At 38.7% G+C, this 17744-nt stretch overlaps 1 protein-coding gene across 1 annotated transcript; it reads right to left on the bottom strand.

Moving 5' to 3' along the window:
* Positions 1-600: 600 nt before the first annotated feature.
* Positions 601-17074, bottom strand: pibf1 (progesterone immunomodulatory binding factor 1; the record flags this gene model as incomplete). The annotated part of the gene is given in 14 exon segments (XM_037686197.1): positions 601-703; positions 1805-1895; positions 2070-2220; positions 5038-5203; positions 10995-11093; positions 11333-11458; positions 11775-11836; positions 11940-12059; positions 12151-12259; positions 13328-13461; positions 14358-14477; positions 14587-14785; positions 16584-16684; positions 16808-17074. Coding segments are annotated over 14 exon segments (1848 nt in total), but the record flags the coding sequence as incomplete, so codon positions are not given.
* Positions 17075-17744: the final 670 nt, after the last annotated feature.

Genomic DNA, 17744 nt, shown 5'->3' with positions numbered 1-17744 from the left:
TAACAAATACATGGACACAGACATGAGCACAAACATTTTTGCTCTTTCTTCTCCTTCACTGGCAGGCAATAAAGAGATGCTGCTTTAATGTAAGAAAAATGTCTATGGTGAATCATTTTTCCACTTTTCTAAGGTAAAATTATTATAAATACGACAAAATTTCACGTTCTTATCATAAGGTAAGCATTGTGAAAATGACATGACTAGTGTACAAAAATAACAATAAAATGTTACTTCCTGGCAGGTACATTTTGTTTTGTTTTTATTTCCAGTAAGTCTTCAATCTCTTGTCTGCAGAACTCCATCAAAGCAGTGTTGTGATATTTTAAGAAGGCAACTGGTGTGCAAACAAAGTAAAACCCATCAAGTTTGACTATACTGATTCTGAAGAGTTGGGGGTTAAGGTTGATTGTAATAAATTACTGTGACTTTGACTGAAGCTGCAGAGCAGCTATAATCTGAATTACTGTGGGAGAGTTGTGGTGGTGGGAAAAACAAGTGTGTTTGGCAAGTGTGGACTCGTCTTGTTTTAATGAAAATTAATAATACATGAAAATTGAACCCAAATAATGATGATCCCGAGGCAGACTGTGTGTGTACCTCCTGAGATATTTGTCCTGCCTGTGACTTGTGGCTCTCCAGCTCTCTCCTTAGTGAAGTGTTCTGCCTCTCGAGCTGCAGCACCCTGCGGGCCAGGTGAACGCTGCACAACGGCCAAACAAACACAGTTATTGAAATTCCAAAACATGACAACATTAACAAGATCACACTTGTGTCTACTCCTGTGTTATTTCTTCCAAAGTTTACGGCACTGAACCAGTGGAATAAGTTTGCGTTTACAGCTATAATTATTTTACATGGATATATGTGAAGTCAAGGTTCTTTATTGTCATTCACAGCACATGTGGTACATGTGATGGAACAAAACTGTGTACAGAGTCCCATTTACATCGAATAAAATTATAAAGTGTAAAGAAAAACGGTAATAAGATCTAAGATATGAACTAAGAAATACACTAAGCTAAGAATACGCTAAGTAGTACAAAAGCAATACGCCGAACAACAGCAGCACGAACATGAGTCTGTGTGAGCAGATGAGTACGAATGAATACAGCAGCATGAAATAAATCAGCAGCATGAAATAAACCAGCAGCATGAGATCAGCAGCATGGATAGTCAGCAGCACATATCAACAATTGAAGTGGCATTACAGTGATTTTTTTCACAGGGATAATCCAGATTAATTAGTCAGACTTTCATTGTTAGGGAAACAAACCAAAATCAAATAACTGCTGTCACTTCAAAACACAAAATATAACTGGACTGAAAAATGACTGAATGCTTCTGAAAAGATCAGAAAAGAAAATGAGTGACTGCAATGCACACAGCTACATTGTCTTGTGAAGGTTTTTTTTGGTTTATTTTATAAAAGTGATATTAATAGTCTTAGTAGTTATACTAATAGTTATAAGTCTATATAGCTATAGTTATATACCTGTATTATAGTTAGCTATAGTTAGGCTTCTTGATCATAAACAGAACATAACATTCATAAACATGAAAATGTGAGCTGGTATGACAATAAAAAATCCTTGAATCCTTATAAGTAATCAAATCATAATAAAGGAAGTAAAAATGAACACAGTTGCAGGTTTCAAAACTATATTATAAGGTCTTATGTTCTTATTATTCTTATATAATTTCCCTCTGGGATTAATAAAGTAATTTTGAATTTGAATTTAAAAGGAAGCTTTCTAACAGGAATCATCGTGGTTCATGAAATGCTTTACATATCATACTCTACCTCTGTTTCAGTCTTCTTTTGGCTGTTGTGGGGACATTTGCTCCATAGCCGTATGAAAAAAGAACTCTCTCTGCCTCCTCCTCATCCTCAACTGGCCACAGATAGACAAACAAACAGTGCATAAATATCAATTTAAATTAAGTTAAACGGTTTCCATTTTAACTGAATATGAGGTTTCACTTTCTCTGCTCCCAAGCATCAGTTTAGTAAATGTGAAATGTTTTTTGTCTTTCTGACTTCACAGTGAGATGTATTTAACCATTACTTTCAGCAGCCTGCATGGTGACCAGGTCCAACTCTTGCTCGAGCTTCTCGTACGTCTCCAGACGAGATGCCCACTCGGCGTTCTGAGCTTGAAGCTCCGCCACGCGCCTCTCAGATGACGTCTGTAGTCGGTAAAACTCCTGTGTGAGAAGCTGTGTGACGAAAGAAGAGGAAACGAACAGCTAACCAACCGGATGAATTTAAAAGTCATAAAAAATATTTGAATATTGTTACCTTTTTTTAAGCATGCGGCAATGTTATTTTAACCAATTAAGTGGGGAAAAAAATGCAAAAAGAGAAAATAAAAGTGAGAAAAATGCTCCAGTTTCTTAATGTATACTAAAGCATGGCACAGTAAAAATACTAAATTAGTTTTGTTTTATTAAACAATGAGATGCTTACAGTGAGTAAGCACATTTACAGAAGTTTCTTTGAAATGTTATTATGATAATGAAGAGATGTTAAGAGCCAGGGGCCAATCCAGATGCTCAGAACTCGGTACAGATTTCAGTCTGACTGCTTAAGCCACATTTACAAGAGCCTGAACAGAAATCCATCCTGGTTCACATTAAGGGACCGCCTCCTCATTTGGCATGACTCCAAACAAGCAGCAGTTTCAATCAGGATGTTTTCTTGTTCTCTTCTGGGGGAAAAAAAAACACTTAGTAAAGAGCCATTGAAAATTTGAAGGATATATACTGTACTTTCCGCTGTATACAGTAAGTCACATCAGTCCAAACATGTCTAATAAAGTGAAAAAAAAAAGTTTATTCGCCGTATAAGTCGCATCTATTTTGTGTCACCACCAGCATTTGTTACACGTCACCGCTGACAACCCGGAAACGTGGGCCGGTGTTGTGCCAAAAATCGATTGGTTGCCAAATGACAGCCGTGGGAGCATGCACGGGAGGACTTTAACAAGAATTTAACTAGATAGCCACCTAAAAACAATTATTTGTTTGCTCGAAATTATAACAAAGGTGTGTCTCAGTTGAACTTTTCCTTAATAAATGCGCTTTAACGGTCAAATCAGCTGCATTTCAACTGGGCGGTGCGGCAAAATGTAGCTGATTTGACGTTTGCTCCAGGAGTTCCGGAGCAAGACAAAAGTGACTTGGTATGGCAAGCCAAGTGTCTCATTAATAGCCACTTTTTAATGAGACACTTGGCTTGCCATATACAGTAGGTCGAGCACCATCTAGCAGCTGAAAATGGTAATGTGCAATATTTTCCATGTCAGAATGGATGAAATCATCAGCTCTCAGCCAAAAATTGGTTTATAAATATGGGGAAAAACATAAATACGTTGCTTCGGTGTATAAGTCACAGGGCATGTAAATTTATGCAAAAAAGTGCGACTTATACAGCGAAAAATACAGTAATTCACATAAAACCTGACTTTGTATTCTGTTTATTTCAGTGAACACACAGTCTGGTCTAAATTGCGCCACTCAAGGTGGCTGCATGTTGGAGCAGCTCTGTTACTTTCATTCTGAGATTTTGCTTTTGGAAACTTTAATTCCTCTTTTTCTGGATGTAAGTCACATTTTTTTGGATGACTGTTTCCTCTGGTATCAGATGCTGTGCAGCTGGAAGGATTTTTACTGAAACTTTTTTAGTTTTGGACATTTGTTATGATGCGTACCCATGGCAACAAGGCAGTTTTCTACAACCAACAGCAGCTGATTAACATCTCAAAAGCTCAAATAATATCTCAACTACAGCACCAAATCTCAAATGAGTTGAAAAGGATGTTCTGTGGACGCATTCTCATCTACCTGTCAGCTGTGCTCGAGTGCCTGACCACTGAGATCCTGGAACTAGCAGGAAACATGGCTCATGACAGCGGAAGGACAGGACCGTCCCTCGGCAGACTGCTGGAGGAGAGGCCATCTCTCTGGGAGGAGTTCTGCCTGGCATTCAGGCGGTCCTACAGCCCGGGGGACCTGAGAGGCCAGCCAAGTCTGGGTGGACGGATTGGATGGCATCTGCAGCCAGTTTCTTAGGATCCACTGTGGGATGGACCTTTACAAGAGATCCTTTCTGCCTACAGCCATCAGTATCTATAACATCTCTTAATGAGGATGATGAGTTACAACAACAAATAATTTCCCTTTGGGATTAATAAAGTATTTTTGAATTGAATTGAAATGGTTTGAAGTGACGTGATTTTCCTGTTTATTTTCCCGATGGCAGCAAAAGTCAGACCGAAACAACTTTCACATGACAAGCAGAAATATTAATTTTGTTTTCGTCTGACATAGAAAAAAAACATCAAATAACAAACTGAAGCCATAAATTAGCAAGTCATCTCAAAAGTCTGTGCTTGTAGATGGTTAAAAAAAAGAGTGCAATAAAAGTGTCACTCAGGTGAATCTGAAACATGTTCACATCTGAACAGCGATATAACTCAACTCAAGTCACTAAATGGATTTATGATTGTACAAAAATCTCATTAAGCCTGCTGATGTCCTGCTGTGTGTTTATTTGCACATCAAGGTAAAGCATAGAAGAAAGTATTGTAATGCTGGGTTTAAATATAGACAATGAGAATGTTTATGTCTTCTTCAAGTGAGCTGTTGGTTACTCTCAGGGGAAGGTGAAAATATGTCAGACAGCAAGCAGAAGCTACTGCTCAAAGGCATTTAAGCAGTTTTTATTTGTTGACTGGGATCAGATGCTGAGAAATTAAATAAATAAAAAAAAGATTCAGCTAAATATTGTAGTGAGCTTGTTTTGAGTTGAAAATGATGTGCATGTTAGTGATCTGCAGGGACTTGGTGTAGTAAATCAACAAAATCTAAAACATTCTGATGAAACTCATTTGTTGTTTTTTTTTTTTTAAATTACACAGATTTAAAATGCTCAGAATAAGCTTAAACGAAAGCACGCTGCATTCTGACCACAATATTAGGTGTTGTTGCCAGTTCAAACAGAGTGACAGTTCTAAAGCAGTTTTTTCTGGGTACCTCCAGTTTCCTCTGCTGTTTCTCACACTCCAGCTGACACTGGCCCAGGGCCTTAGCTGTCTCTTCCTTGAGCATTTGAGCTCGCTCAGCTTCGAAGGCGTGCAGCTTGGCCTGGTTGGACAGTTCTGCGACCCGGCTGTCGGTGCCCAGCTGGAGCTGTCGAAACCTAGAGGACGAGCAGATAAGCAAGCCCGCAAAGTTCTTCACATAAAATGAATTCAAATACAGAAAAGGTGATAAATATGATTGACAATTGGTTAAAAGTTTATTATCTCCTGTGTTTTGAACAATATACAGATTCCGAGACCTGAAGTGGCATCTAGCAGTTTGGCAACTACAAAATAAAATTGGATCACCAAGCAGGAAAGCCAAGTGTTAAATTATTTCAGCATTTCTCAACATTGCTTGAAGCAGTGGTTAACCTCATTTGATCTTTAGTGATTCTCCTTGGCATCGACAAAAAGGTTTTTCTACTCAGCCAATTATTAAATTAAAAAAGAAAGAATACATCGTTCACCTTCTTTCAGTACAAGATGCAGCCACAATAAATACTGTAGGCAGCCGAAATGAAGCCTCTTTCCTGTATATACCGTCTTATAAGTATTATGAGCGTCACGATTATTCAGAAGTCATCGTTTAATAAAATAAACTACATATTTCACTTTGTCAAACAGGAAACATTTCTAATCTGGTCTGTTTTACATTCTGTTATGTCTAATATCACTTTGTGTTGATTCTTAATTTGAAAGACAAAAAAAAAAATTCTGTAGATGACAGCTGCAGAGAGCTGAATGACTTCAATATTGCTGAAGTGCTACGAGTGAGTTGCTAAAGCTAAAAGAAGCAAAACACTAGCTAAAAGCAAAAGTAGCAAAATATTAGTTAAAAGTATCAAAAGAAAAAATGAAACATGTAGCGAAAGGCTAGCAACAAGTAACACAAGGCTAATTAAAAGCTAAAAGTGGAAAAGCAGTAACTAAAAGCTATAAATAGCAAAAGGCAAGCTAAAACGTGCAAGTAGCATAAGGTCAAGGTTTTTTATTGTCATTCACACCACATGTGGTACATGTGGTGGAATGAAATTGTGTACACAGGGTCCCAGTTATATCCAACATAAGTATAAAGATAAGAAATACACTAAACTAGAAATACGCTAACACTAATAGTACAAAAAAAATACGCCAAACAACAGCAGCACGAACATGAGTCTGTGTGAGCAGATGAGTACGAATGAACACAGCAGCGTCAAATAAATCAGCAGCATAAGATCAGCAGCATGGATAGTCAGCAGCACATATTCAATTCAATTCAAGTCAACAATCAAGTGGCATTACAGTGATTTTTTTCACAGTGATAATCCTGATTAGGGATTCATGAGTCAACAGCTTCAGGGTAGAAGCTGTTCCTCAGTCTAGTGGTTCTACACTTAATGCTCCTCAACCTCCTGCCTGAGGGGAGCGGGGCAAAAAGTGAGTGTGCTGGGTGAGTGGGGTCCTTCATGATGCAAGGTTAGAAGAAGCTAATTTCAAAGAAAATGTTTTTTGATGGAATTGAAGAGCTCTCAATCCATTTCTATGGGAAAATATTTATTTTGAAAAGTGAAAAAGTTACAAAACCCCAATGTCATTGCACCCATCTCCTGAAGGAGGTAAACGTTTTGAGATGGGAATGGCTAAAATAGCACAAAGCATGCAAAAGTAGTCAGACTGCAGGCAACGTAAAAATAAAAACAATAGGTATACAATCACTGAATCAAAATTCATACAATTAATTAATAGATAAAAAAAACAGATTTGAGAACAAACTGATTTGCAAATTGCAGCAGATCTTAAATAATGTTTAAGCTCAATGATTGCTGTAAAGCGTGCACATCCAAATTCTATGAAGCCACGGTGGAGGGTTGGATAATATTAATAACTCGATTACAGCTGACCTGATAAGATTTCATCACCCACAGTGTGCAGGCTTGAGCTATGTGCTCACAGGGACAGACATGTACACATGGCTGACATTTTATTCCTTCTTTTATAAACGGCAGCTGCCATCTATATGCAATGAACTTTTTTTAAATAAAAAAGGGAGAAAAAGGCTTTAATTTTTTTTTATTTAGAGATGCGTCACCCGATGTGTTTCACTGTCATTCTAAATGTCAAAATTAATGACAAAATCTGCAGCAACATTTTTGCTTGTGCCAACTTGTCACTAACTTTCGCTTTGCTTAAGAGATGAAAGCGAAAACACTATTAGATGATTTGATCACATGGTCTGCTTTTAACTCAAGGAAAAAAAAAACTCACATTTTAACTGGTCTTTAATTCACACACATCTCTAATCATCTGACGCCATTTTGAGCTTGTCCTCCTCATTCTTTGCCCCCAAAATAGAGGCATGCGCAGGGTTAGGGGTTAAGGGCTTGAGGCTAGCATCTGTCATTGCTGGCTTGCGATGCGACGCAAAGAAGGAATGCGATCGCAGTAGAGAGAGCAGAAGGGAGAGTGAAATGTGTGTGTGTGTGTGTGTGTAAACGTCAACAGCTGGTGGTTTGGATTTGGACAAATGACTGGTATGTAGCGGTAACCCAGGACAGGAACGCTACTACTACTGCTGCTGCTGTGTGCGCCTATCTGTGTCTCTGGTCCACCCCGCAAAAAAACATGGAAACTATAAATGACAAAAAAGTAATGAATAAATGAAAGTAGCATTCTTTGTTTCACCTGTCAAAGATGCAAACAAAGATGTTGCGCAATCTGTTGAGCTCTTAATGTGTTTGGAATGACTTTCAGCTGCTTCCACAACAAACGTTTGCTCAATATCTGTAAAACTGAATGATTTACTGCCATTTTTGAGTTTCCTAATATCAGTTAGCTGTGACAGCCATCTTGAATTGGGTTAGTTGCAAAAGTTAATCAGTTGCAGATTTACATTTAATGTTTATTTCCTCAAGGTGTCATTAAAATCTGTCCAGTGGTTCATGTAACATTTTGCTAACATATACACACAGGTCAAAACTTTATTGTTCGCATTTATTGTTCAGCAGTAAGAAAAAAAAAAAGATCTGTGCATGTGCGAGTTCATAGCAGTTCGCTTGTAAGATCTGAAACTTCCTAGAAGGCCGTGACCCAGAGGCACCTTTTGAAGCAATCCTGACATGAAAAATGTTGCCTGCAGGACAAAATGATGCAGATCTAAAGCAACTTTAACTTCAAATACCTTTACAACACTAGCTGAAAAGTGAGTCAAAAGCTATTTGAAATCATTAAGCGTTCTGAGAAACTGCTTGTTTCTTGTTTTGTGGTCAGCTGACGCTCATGACAGAGCAACTTTTGAACACTTTCAGGAAAACGCTGACTTCAATGCGCTCTCCTGAGTTACAGCAAAGTGTTTATTCAATTCAGTTTATTTATATAGCGCCAAGTCACAACAGAAGTCGTCTCAGAGTACTAAACAGAAACATTCACATACCGTATTTTCTGCCGTACACGTCGCACCAGTCCAAGTATGTCAAATAAAGTGGAAAAAAACATAAATATGTCGCATCTATTATGCGTCACCGCTGACAACCTGAAATGTGGGCCAGTGTTGTGCCAAAAATCGATTGGCTGCCAAATGGTGGCCGCGGGAGCATGCACGGGAGGACTTTAACAAGAATTTAACAAGATTAACACTCAAAAACAATTATTCATTTGCTCGAAATTATAACAAAGATGTGCCTCAGTCTAAGTTTTCCTTAATAAATGCACTTTAATGGTCAAATCAGCGTCATTTCACTGGGGCGGCGCAGCGAAATGACGCTGATTTGACAGTTGCTTCAGGCATGATCCCGGAGCTAGACGAAGGTGGCAGACTATGGCAAGCTGATTGTGTAATTAATAGCCATTTTTACCTGTTACATGACACAATGGCATGCCATACTACTCAAGTGCCATCTAGTGGCTGAAAATGGTAGTGTTCAATATTTTCAATGTCAGAATGAATGAAAACGGTCATATTTCAGCCACAAATTGGTTTATAAATATGGGGAAAAAAACATAAATAAGTCGCTTTGGTGTATAAGTCGCAGGGCATGCAAATTATGTAAAAAAACCTGTGACTTATGGGCCAAAAAAATATGGTACATAAAAAGTCAGTTAATAACGTTATTTGTCTAGGGAGCCAGCAGATTGCTTTGAGTCTTCACTTTGTCGCAGTCTCACATCCTAAACAAGTTTAATGGCAACAGTGGAAAGGAAAAACTCCCTCATGCGGAAAAAACCTCCAGCAGAACCACGCTCAGGGCAAGCGGCCATCTGCTTCGACCGGCTGGGTTTGAGATTTTTATCGGATATTTAGAAAGGTACAGAAAGCCAGCCATGCCCACAACGTTCACCAGTGACAGACTGCAGCAGGCTCAGACACACCAGCATCAGAACAGGAACAGTTTCTTTAGGGAAACACGCAGGATTCCAAACTCGGTATCAGTCACGCTCGCTTGGCTTTTGCTATCCCGACGACACATTGCTCCACCGCTGCTTGGGAGAATTACTTGGAGTGATGACGTGGCACAATGTGAATTTGGCCTCAGTTGCCTTCAGGTGTAGTTTACATCGCATAAAAAGACATGCTTCTTTTATTTGCAGCAGCTGTTTGAATTTGTATCCCTCTCGGGTCAATTAAGTTCTCAAATGTTGTAAATTTTAGGGAGAAAAACACAACATATTCTTGTAAGAAAACCAAGTTATTTGTATTTATGGAAGTAAATTATACTGACAGGTTTATTTACAACAGTGAATAAAAGCAGCTTATAATATAATAGTTACTGGCACTTTTTTTAACCACTCACCGTCAAAAGCAAAGAGGGGATAAGGTTGTTGCTTTGATATGTGTGCATCTTTGTTGTTTGTCTGTACCGTCAGCAAAACACCTCATGAACCAATTGAATATTTTTTCAGAAATTATTGGATGCACATCTACAAAGGATTCACTTTTGGAGTCAGACCTATTCAAGACGACTGCCACAGCAAGACTGATATTAGCAAATGCAAAGTTAGCTATAACTCAGGCAGATTTACAGAAACTGAGATCAAATTTGGTGTTACTCATCCTCAACACACAATCTAACGTAAAGATGGTCAATTTTAACCAACACATAAATGTATCTATTTTAACTTTTAGTGTTTTTTTTTTTCTTGAGATGGTGCTACATTTGTTCATTTGGAGTTGAGGTGAAAGGTTAGTTTAATCAAACTCCTTTTAGAGCAAGGCAGTTTGGCCTGCACCAAGCACCTTGTCTTAAACAAGTTCTTTGTGTTTCCACTGAAAACTAGTTCTCAGCCAGGAAAACTGGTTCAAGTGGGGAACAAATTCTTAGCTGGTTTAGAGCTGACACTTTTTATTGAGTTTCACAATGTTTAAGTTGAGGTCAAAACAACTTAACCATTGTGAAAGACAATAAGAAAAATATGTAGTGTAATGCTCAGGGTGTGCCCTAAACAGCAAATGGGGAAGAAAAAAAAAACATATGAAAAGTATTTTTTGGCCAAGAACTTATATTAAAGTGTTGAATAAAACACCTTCTGACAAAGACAAAATCATAAAGTGACTGAAGTTTCTTTTTGGAAAATAATCTGACTCATGTGGGTTTGACAAACAAAGGCGATTCTGAAATTAAATAATTTAGTTCATAAAGTAAATTTAAATGAATTTGTTTTAAAAACTAAGAAAACCTGCTTGGTGAAATACAAGAAAAAAAGTAATTCCTCCCACTTATTGAAAGTTCTTTATATTTCAACAAATAGTGGGAGCACATATAAAGTAAAAAAGAGTATTGGTCCAAGCACTGAACCTTGAGGAACTCCATGACTAACTTGAGATGGCTTCAGTTGTGAATTGGCGCTATATAAATAAACTGAACTGAAGTGAACAAATACGCTGAACGCTGTCTCCATGACTGTGTCTTCTTCACGACCGATGAAACTTACTGTTCCAGCAGTTGGTCGTATCTGGACTGAGCGTCTCTCTCTGCAGCTGCGGCTCTGTCTCTCTCCAGAACTGCGCTGTCTCTCGCCTCACGCAAATTCCTGGATAAATAAACACATACTGTTAAAAAGTACTCTCATTTACTTTCAAGCTATCTGTATGAACTATGATGCGGTGTACAGTATTGCAAAATCGGTTTAGTAATTCAAAGTTTTTTTCTGCTGTAAATACCAATGACAATTTACCGTCATACAAATTAGAAATTAAGATAAAACAGGTGTTCAGTCTTAAAAATGTAAACGTTCAGTTTGAACAAAATAAATTATTATTAGTTTGATACCTGTTCTCCCTCTCGTACATCTCTCTGGAGGTTCTCTGCAGGTTCTCGATCTCCTGACTGGTTTTCAGTCTGATGTTCTCCAGCTCGTCTCTCAGCTTGTGCTCGTACTCCAACTTATAATGGTCTCTGCAGGAGAAAGACGGCAGAATACGAACCAAAGCACAGAAAGTACTTTTGATACAATGATTTACACTTTTGATGAAGGTTGTATTTATCTGGATCAGATTAGGAGATAGATTGCTGTGATGAAGTTGGGCATTATTTGGGTAGAGCTTGGTAAAGAAAATTGTTCATGGCTGGTGTGGAAAGATAATGTTATTAACTTACTTTTTACTTTTTTATATACGAATGTTTCTGTTCAGTGCCCTGAGATGACTTCTGTTGTGACTTGGTGCTGAATAAATAAACTGAACTGAAATGAATTAGAAAGGCAGATTCTGACCTGGACGCTACATATTTCTCATAGGCCTCCTCCCTGGCCTTCTTAGTGTCTTCTAATTGTATCTGGATCACAAAAACAAGAATTAGGAACAAGCAGGGTCAGTTTATCCTGCCTCTAAATGTCTCATTGATCAGACAAAGCTACTATTTGATGAACAGTTTGGACCTGCAGCCTCTCGAGGCGATCTTCTTCGTGTGCACAGCGAACACTGAGCTCCAGGTTCTGCCTGTGGAGGTACTCCTTGTCCTTCTGCAGGAGAGTGGCTGACTGCTTCAACGTCGCCACCTGCAGGGCGAGAAAAATATGCATCATAACCTGGACGCTTCAGTGATCAATGAGGCAAAACATAGAATGTGTCAATGTTTGTGTGATGCACCTCATTGCTGAGCGTGTCTCGTTCTCTGGTCAGGGCAGCATGAGACAAGTCTACAGTGTCAAATCTCCTCTTTAACTCCTTCAGCTCCACTTCTAAGTTGTCCCGCTCACTGTGAAATACCAGGTGATATTTCATTTCTACTGTCACGATAACAAATTTTGCTGGGCGATTAATTGACTCAGAAATTATTGCGATAAACGATAATATTGCTTGGAGACCGTTTTAAACTAATGTAATGATAATGACATAATAATGTGAGTACATTCTCTCAAAGATCAATAAACTGTCATTTCAAAAGAATACTTTACACTGGAACTGGAAAATAAACAAAACGACCAAATACAAAAATAAAACGGACTCTCAGTTTCCGTTAACAAAAAATGCACTTGAATAAAACTAAATACAATCAAAAAACAAAATGGAAATGAAAACTACATTCAACCAAAACAGTACGGATCGTGAAGTCTGAAAACTAAACTGCCCTTCAAAAAACAATAATCATTAGTTTTATATAGAGAAGACAGGCGAAACTGCCAGTTTTATAAACAAAAAGTGTAATCAATAAGAAACAAAAAAGCCAAAAAATGAAAATTATAAACCTCATTTTAATTTATCATGCGATTAATTGATTTATTGGTTATCGCGGCAGGCCTAACTGATAATTTAAAACATTAAAAGACATGTGTGACATAATAAAACAACAAAAAACAAGCAAAGCATCTTTAATTATTTGGATAGACAAAATGATGTTGTTAAAAACTTTCCAAATGTCTGTTAAATAAAAGCACTACATGAGCATGTGTGTGCATTAGAAGCTGTGATTTAAGTGTCTATTTTTATTTGTAAGTTTCATGTAGGCTTAATTTTCATTTTCCAATGCTGATGCTTCAACAAATTTTAAATGAAAAACTAGAAATTTTCACACATTTAACATTTCACTGCATTAAATGTGTCTTTTAATCATTACTAAACAGAAATAAGCAGCGTTTTATGTTTAAATATATTGTTGGGGCCTTTTGTAGAGTTTTTTTTTTTTTTAAATAGTTTAAGGTTTGATGTGTATTTTTACCTCATTTGGAGTATTTTACTGAACAGTACTCTTTGAACTCAAACCAGGTTTCTGAGTGAGGAATAATCTCTCTTTTTCTGTGACACACACACCCTCACAGACACACACCGTTTGATGTGTGGGTAGTTGTCTCGGCGATAGTCCCCTTCTTGGATCAGCTGTTTGGTGTCAGCCAGCTCTAAGGTCAACCTTTGGCTCCTCAGTTCCAGCTCTGAACGAAGGCGCCGCTCCTCCTCGTAGCTCTATGGGGTACACGTTAGTTACTCAGCAGATAACCTCAAATACAGCACAGACATCTGAAACGTCTCAACAGAAGCAGTTATTTAGTACGGTTATCAGGAAAATGACTGAAAACGTCTTCCTGTTTTGTAAGTTTTCAACAGTTTCTGCAGACACTGAAAGTGGAAATTCAAAATTTCCAGCATCCTTCTTTTCTTAGTAGGTCATTTAAAATTTTTATGCAATAAAAAACATTATATTTTCATAATTGAGTGTGTATATTGCGTCAAAATATTCAGAATCCCTATTCTTAAGCATTTAAATTAATTCCTAAAGACATTCTTAAGATTGTTGCACAAGTTGCCTGGTTTTATCTTTTGCCTTTATATTGCATCGTTATCTCATTATGACATATTGCCATTTATGCTTACAGAGTTCAGCTGACTGGATGGCTTGTTTTGTAATTCACAAGCTTCTTTAAAAAAAAATGTTTAAATAGATCCAGTACATGTGTTTCAAACAGATTAAACCGCCCACCTGCATCACAATTTTATACACAATTTTAAAGCGTGCAAATGTCTTCTCTTCATTCTTGTCCCTAGGTGTGAGTGAGAGAGTGAATGGTTGTTTGTCTCTGTGTCCCTGTGATGGACTGGAGACCTGTTCAGGGCGTACCCTGCCTCTCGCACAGTGCCTGCTGGATATGGGCACCAGTGACCCCCACGACCCGAAAAGGAAGAAACAAGTAAAGATGATGGATGGAGCTGACTTTATTTAAAGTGAGGATTTGTGATGGTTTGTATTAAAAAAACATACATCCAACTAGCATTTAGACACCAAAAGCACAGCATGTGATTTAGAAACACCTGGATACGAAAGACAATAATACTGTGGTGTAGTAGGGGCTTGTGTCTTGTACCTCCATCAAATCCTTGGTCTTGGTTCTGTGTAAGTCCAGCTCCTCAGTCAGATAGCGTTTCTGCTCACCGAGTTGAGTCAGCTGAGTTCGCAGAGGAGTCACGGCTTCGTAGAAACGCATCTAGGCACACAAGACAAAGAAGAAAGTCACATTAGATGACTTCAGCGTGTGATCATCTCATCTTTCATCTTAAACGTGGAGGTGTAGTTACATGTGCGCTTGTACTTACAGCTACGTATTCCTGTACGGACACCTTATCGTCTGGGATACAGCGGAGCTCCTCGTACCTGTCCTGGGAGATGTCCAGATCCCTGAAAGACCTCCGCAGCTCTCCGGCCTTCTCACAGAGCTGTTGGTTAGTCTCCTCCAGCTGCTGCTGCCTGAGAAGGATGGCCTCCATTTCCTGCTTACGCAGAGCCTGCTGTTTCCTGATGATGAGATTGTAAGATTTATTTTAATAGCTAAGCCAAAATGATGCAATGTTTAAGAAAACATTTTAAGATGATAATTTTTTTGGTAACACCTAAGGTACACAAAATTAGATTAACTACTAGGGAACGCCTCAGGAATGAATCAGAAGCTAATGGGTAGTTAACCAGTACTGACTGGGGAGCACACAGCCAAGCCTTATTAGGGTACTACTGGTTTGTTACCACAGAAACAGAGGAGTAATTATCCATGTGGGTTCTGCAGTACAAGATTATGAAATCAGTTCTTACCACTGATTGGTGGTAAGAATCCAATAAAATCAATAATCACTAGAAAACAAGTTTTTCACAATGTTTTATGAGCTGTGACCTCACTGACAAAGTCCATGCTCAATAATCCAGGTATACAATCCAACAATTTTCAGTCAGCTCATCTGGACAGTTTCTCTTTTTTTTGTGCTGAAACATTTCCCCTTCCATCCAGAAGGCTTCAACAGTCAATGAAACACACAACACAAAACTGATTCTTCCCCCAACAGCTTACTCCAAAGTGGAACAAACCACTTATGTTGGTGCTAAGATGGTCCCTTTGGCACGCCCCCTCCTCAAGTGCCGGCCCTCTCCCTCCTTGACAGTCATGCCAAAATGGTTCAAAATAACAACACACAACACAAAACTGATTCTTCCCCCAACAGCTTACTCCAGAGTGTTGTGTGTTTCCTTGACTGATGAAGCCTTCTGGATGGAAGGTGAAACATTTCAGCACCAAAAAAAAAAAAGAAACTGTCCAGATGAGCTGACTGAAATTTGTTTGATTGTATACCTGGATTATTGAGCATAGACTTTGTTGGTTTTGAACCAGTTTGACATGACTGTTGACGAGGGCCGGCATTGGAGGAGGGGGCGTGCCAAAGAGACCATCTTAGCACCAACATAACTGGTTTGTTCCACTTTGGAGTAAGCTGATGGGGAAAGAATCAGTTTTGTGTTGTGTGTTTCCTTGACTGATGAAGCCTTCTGGATGGAAGGTAAAACGTTTCAGAAAAAAGAAAAGAAACTGTCCAGATGACCTGACTGAAATTATTGGGGTGTGACCTCACTGGTGTAGGGTTTCTTTAGAACCCAAATGGATAACTTCTCTGTTTCTGTGGAAAAAAAACAATAGTTCCCTAATAAGGCTTGGCTGTGTTTTCCCCAGTAAGTGCTGGTTAACTACCCATTAGCTCCTGATTCATTTCTCTTTGGTTTCCATGGTAACTACCCATTAGTTCCTCTTTGTTTCCCAGGTAACTAACCAGTAGTCCCCTAATAAGGCTTGGCTGTATGTTCCCCAGTAAGTGCTGGTTAACTACCCATTAGCTCCTGATTCATTTCTCTTTGGTTTCCATGGTAACTACCCATTAGTTCCTGATTAGTTCCTCTTTGTTTCCCAGGTAACTAACCAGTAGTCCCCTAATAAGGCTTGGCTGTGTGTTCCCCAGTTAGTACTGGTTAACTACCCATTAGCTCCTGGTTTGTCCCTGATTCGTTCCTGAGGCATTCCCTAGTAGTTAATCAAATTTTGTGTAACTTATTGTAAAGTGTTACCATTTTTTTAAAGCCTACTTAATTCCAAGCTTTCATGGTTTCAAAACTACAGCAAAGAGCAAAGCCTCAAATCTAATTGTAGCACAACCTGTAGGTAAGTGCATAGTTATAACAACTTTGGTGGCTATCATCACATATAAAAACATTTTTTTTAGCCATTTAAACACTCTTAAGTTCAAAATTTCAGTCTTTCATAGACATTTTTCCTCACCTGTTTTCCTCCTGAGCCAGTTTCAGTTGGCTGTCCAGTCTTAAGGACAACACTTGCTTCTGATGCAGGGCATCATTGAGTTTCTCCTCCAGTTCCTCAGTCTGAAACGGAACAGATAGACACGTGCAGAAAAACACAAGGCTGACACTAGAACTTTCAGACTTTTCCTCTAGTATGTTTTTTTTTTTTTGCTTTAAAGAGCCAAAGGCTTTTTTTTAACATACCTTTGACATATGGTCAGCCTTCATGTTGTCAATGATGAGATTCTTTTGAGAAAGCTCGATTTTTAGCAGCTGGACGGTGTGCAGCAGCTCCTTCCTCTCGATCAGCTGACGGGTCACCTTCTGGGAGGCATCACGCTGCTCGTCGGACGAGGACACGTCCTCCGTGGTCGGCACGGTTGTCTCCAGACTGATGTCCTCGGACTCCAAGTCCAAGGAGCTGGACACGTTGGCTGCTGTCGGCTTCAGCTGCTGCTTCTTGGCAGGCATTTTGTCTAGTTCTGTTCGCCTCCAGAGGCCAACTTGCAAACTGGGTAAAATGTTTGATTAGAATAAAGTGAATTAAGAGTTCAGCGACATCGCCGTAAGTGCTATCTAAATGCTAGTTTACAGCGCCATCCTGACTAGACCATTTTAAAATGAGTACCTACATACTTGTACTCAAATAAATAAAATATACAGCTGAAATAGCATCCGAAAACTTACAACAGTAGGCTACACACTGAACTGTTTTTGTTTTCAAGGGTCCCGCTTTGAGCTCAGCTGCCTGCTAACCGCCAACCGTTCGACAGTTGTGTACTGTGGTCTTAGCTACAGCGCCCTCTAGGATAAATTCCGTGTACTGCGCCTCATTGCCTACAGATAAAATTTAACGTGTTGCAATATACCCTCCAACCTTAAGGGGCGGTATACAATTGAGTTGTCCGTTCGTCTCCAGCCTTCCTTGGCTTTGTTTTCATCGACAAAAAAAGATGAACAACCAAAATTAACCGTGAGCTTATACAATTATTTTAATAAAATGTAAAATTTATTTTACTTCTTCTTATATTATTTTGATGAATTCAAAATGGTGAACATAAATAATATATATGTTGATATTACCTACTGTAGAACGCCATAGATTTTTTTAAACCTCAGGAAAACGTTGTCGTTGTGCCAC

This window comes from Nematolebias whitei, chromosome 1, assembly GCF_014905685.2.
Source record: "Nematolebias whitei isolate Nwh7 chromosome 1, NemWhi1, whole genome shotgun sequence".
NCBI classification, from domain to species: Eukaryota; Metazoa; Chordata; class Actinopteri; order Cyprinodontiformes; family Rivulidae; genus Nematolebias; species Nematolebias whitei.
This window is presented reverse-complemented; position numbering and strand designations above follow the sequence as displayed.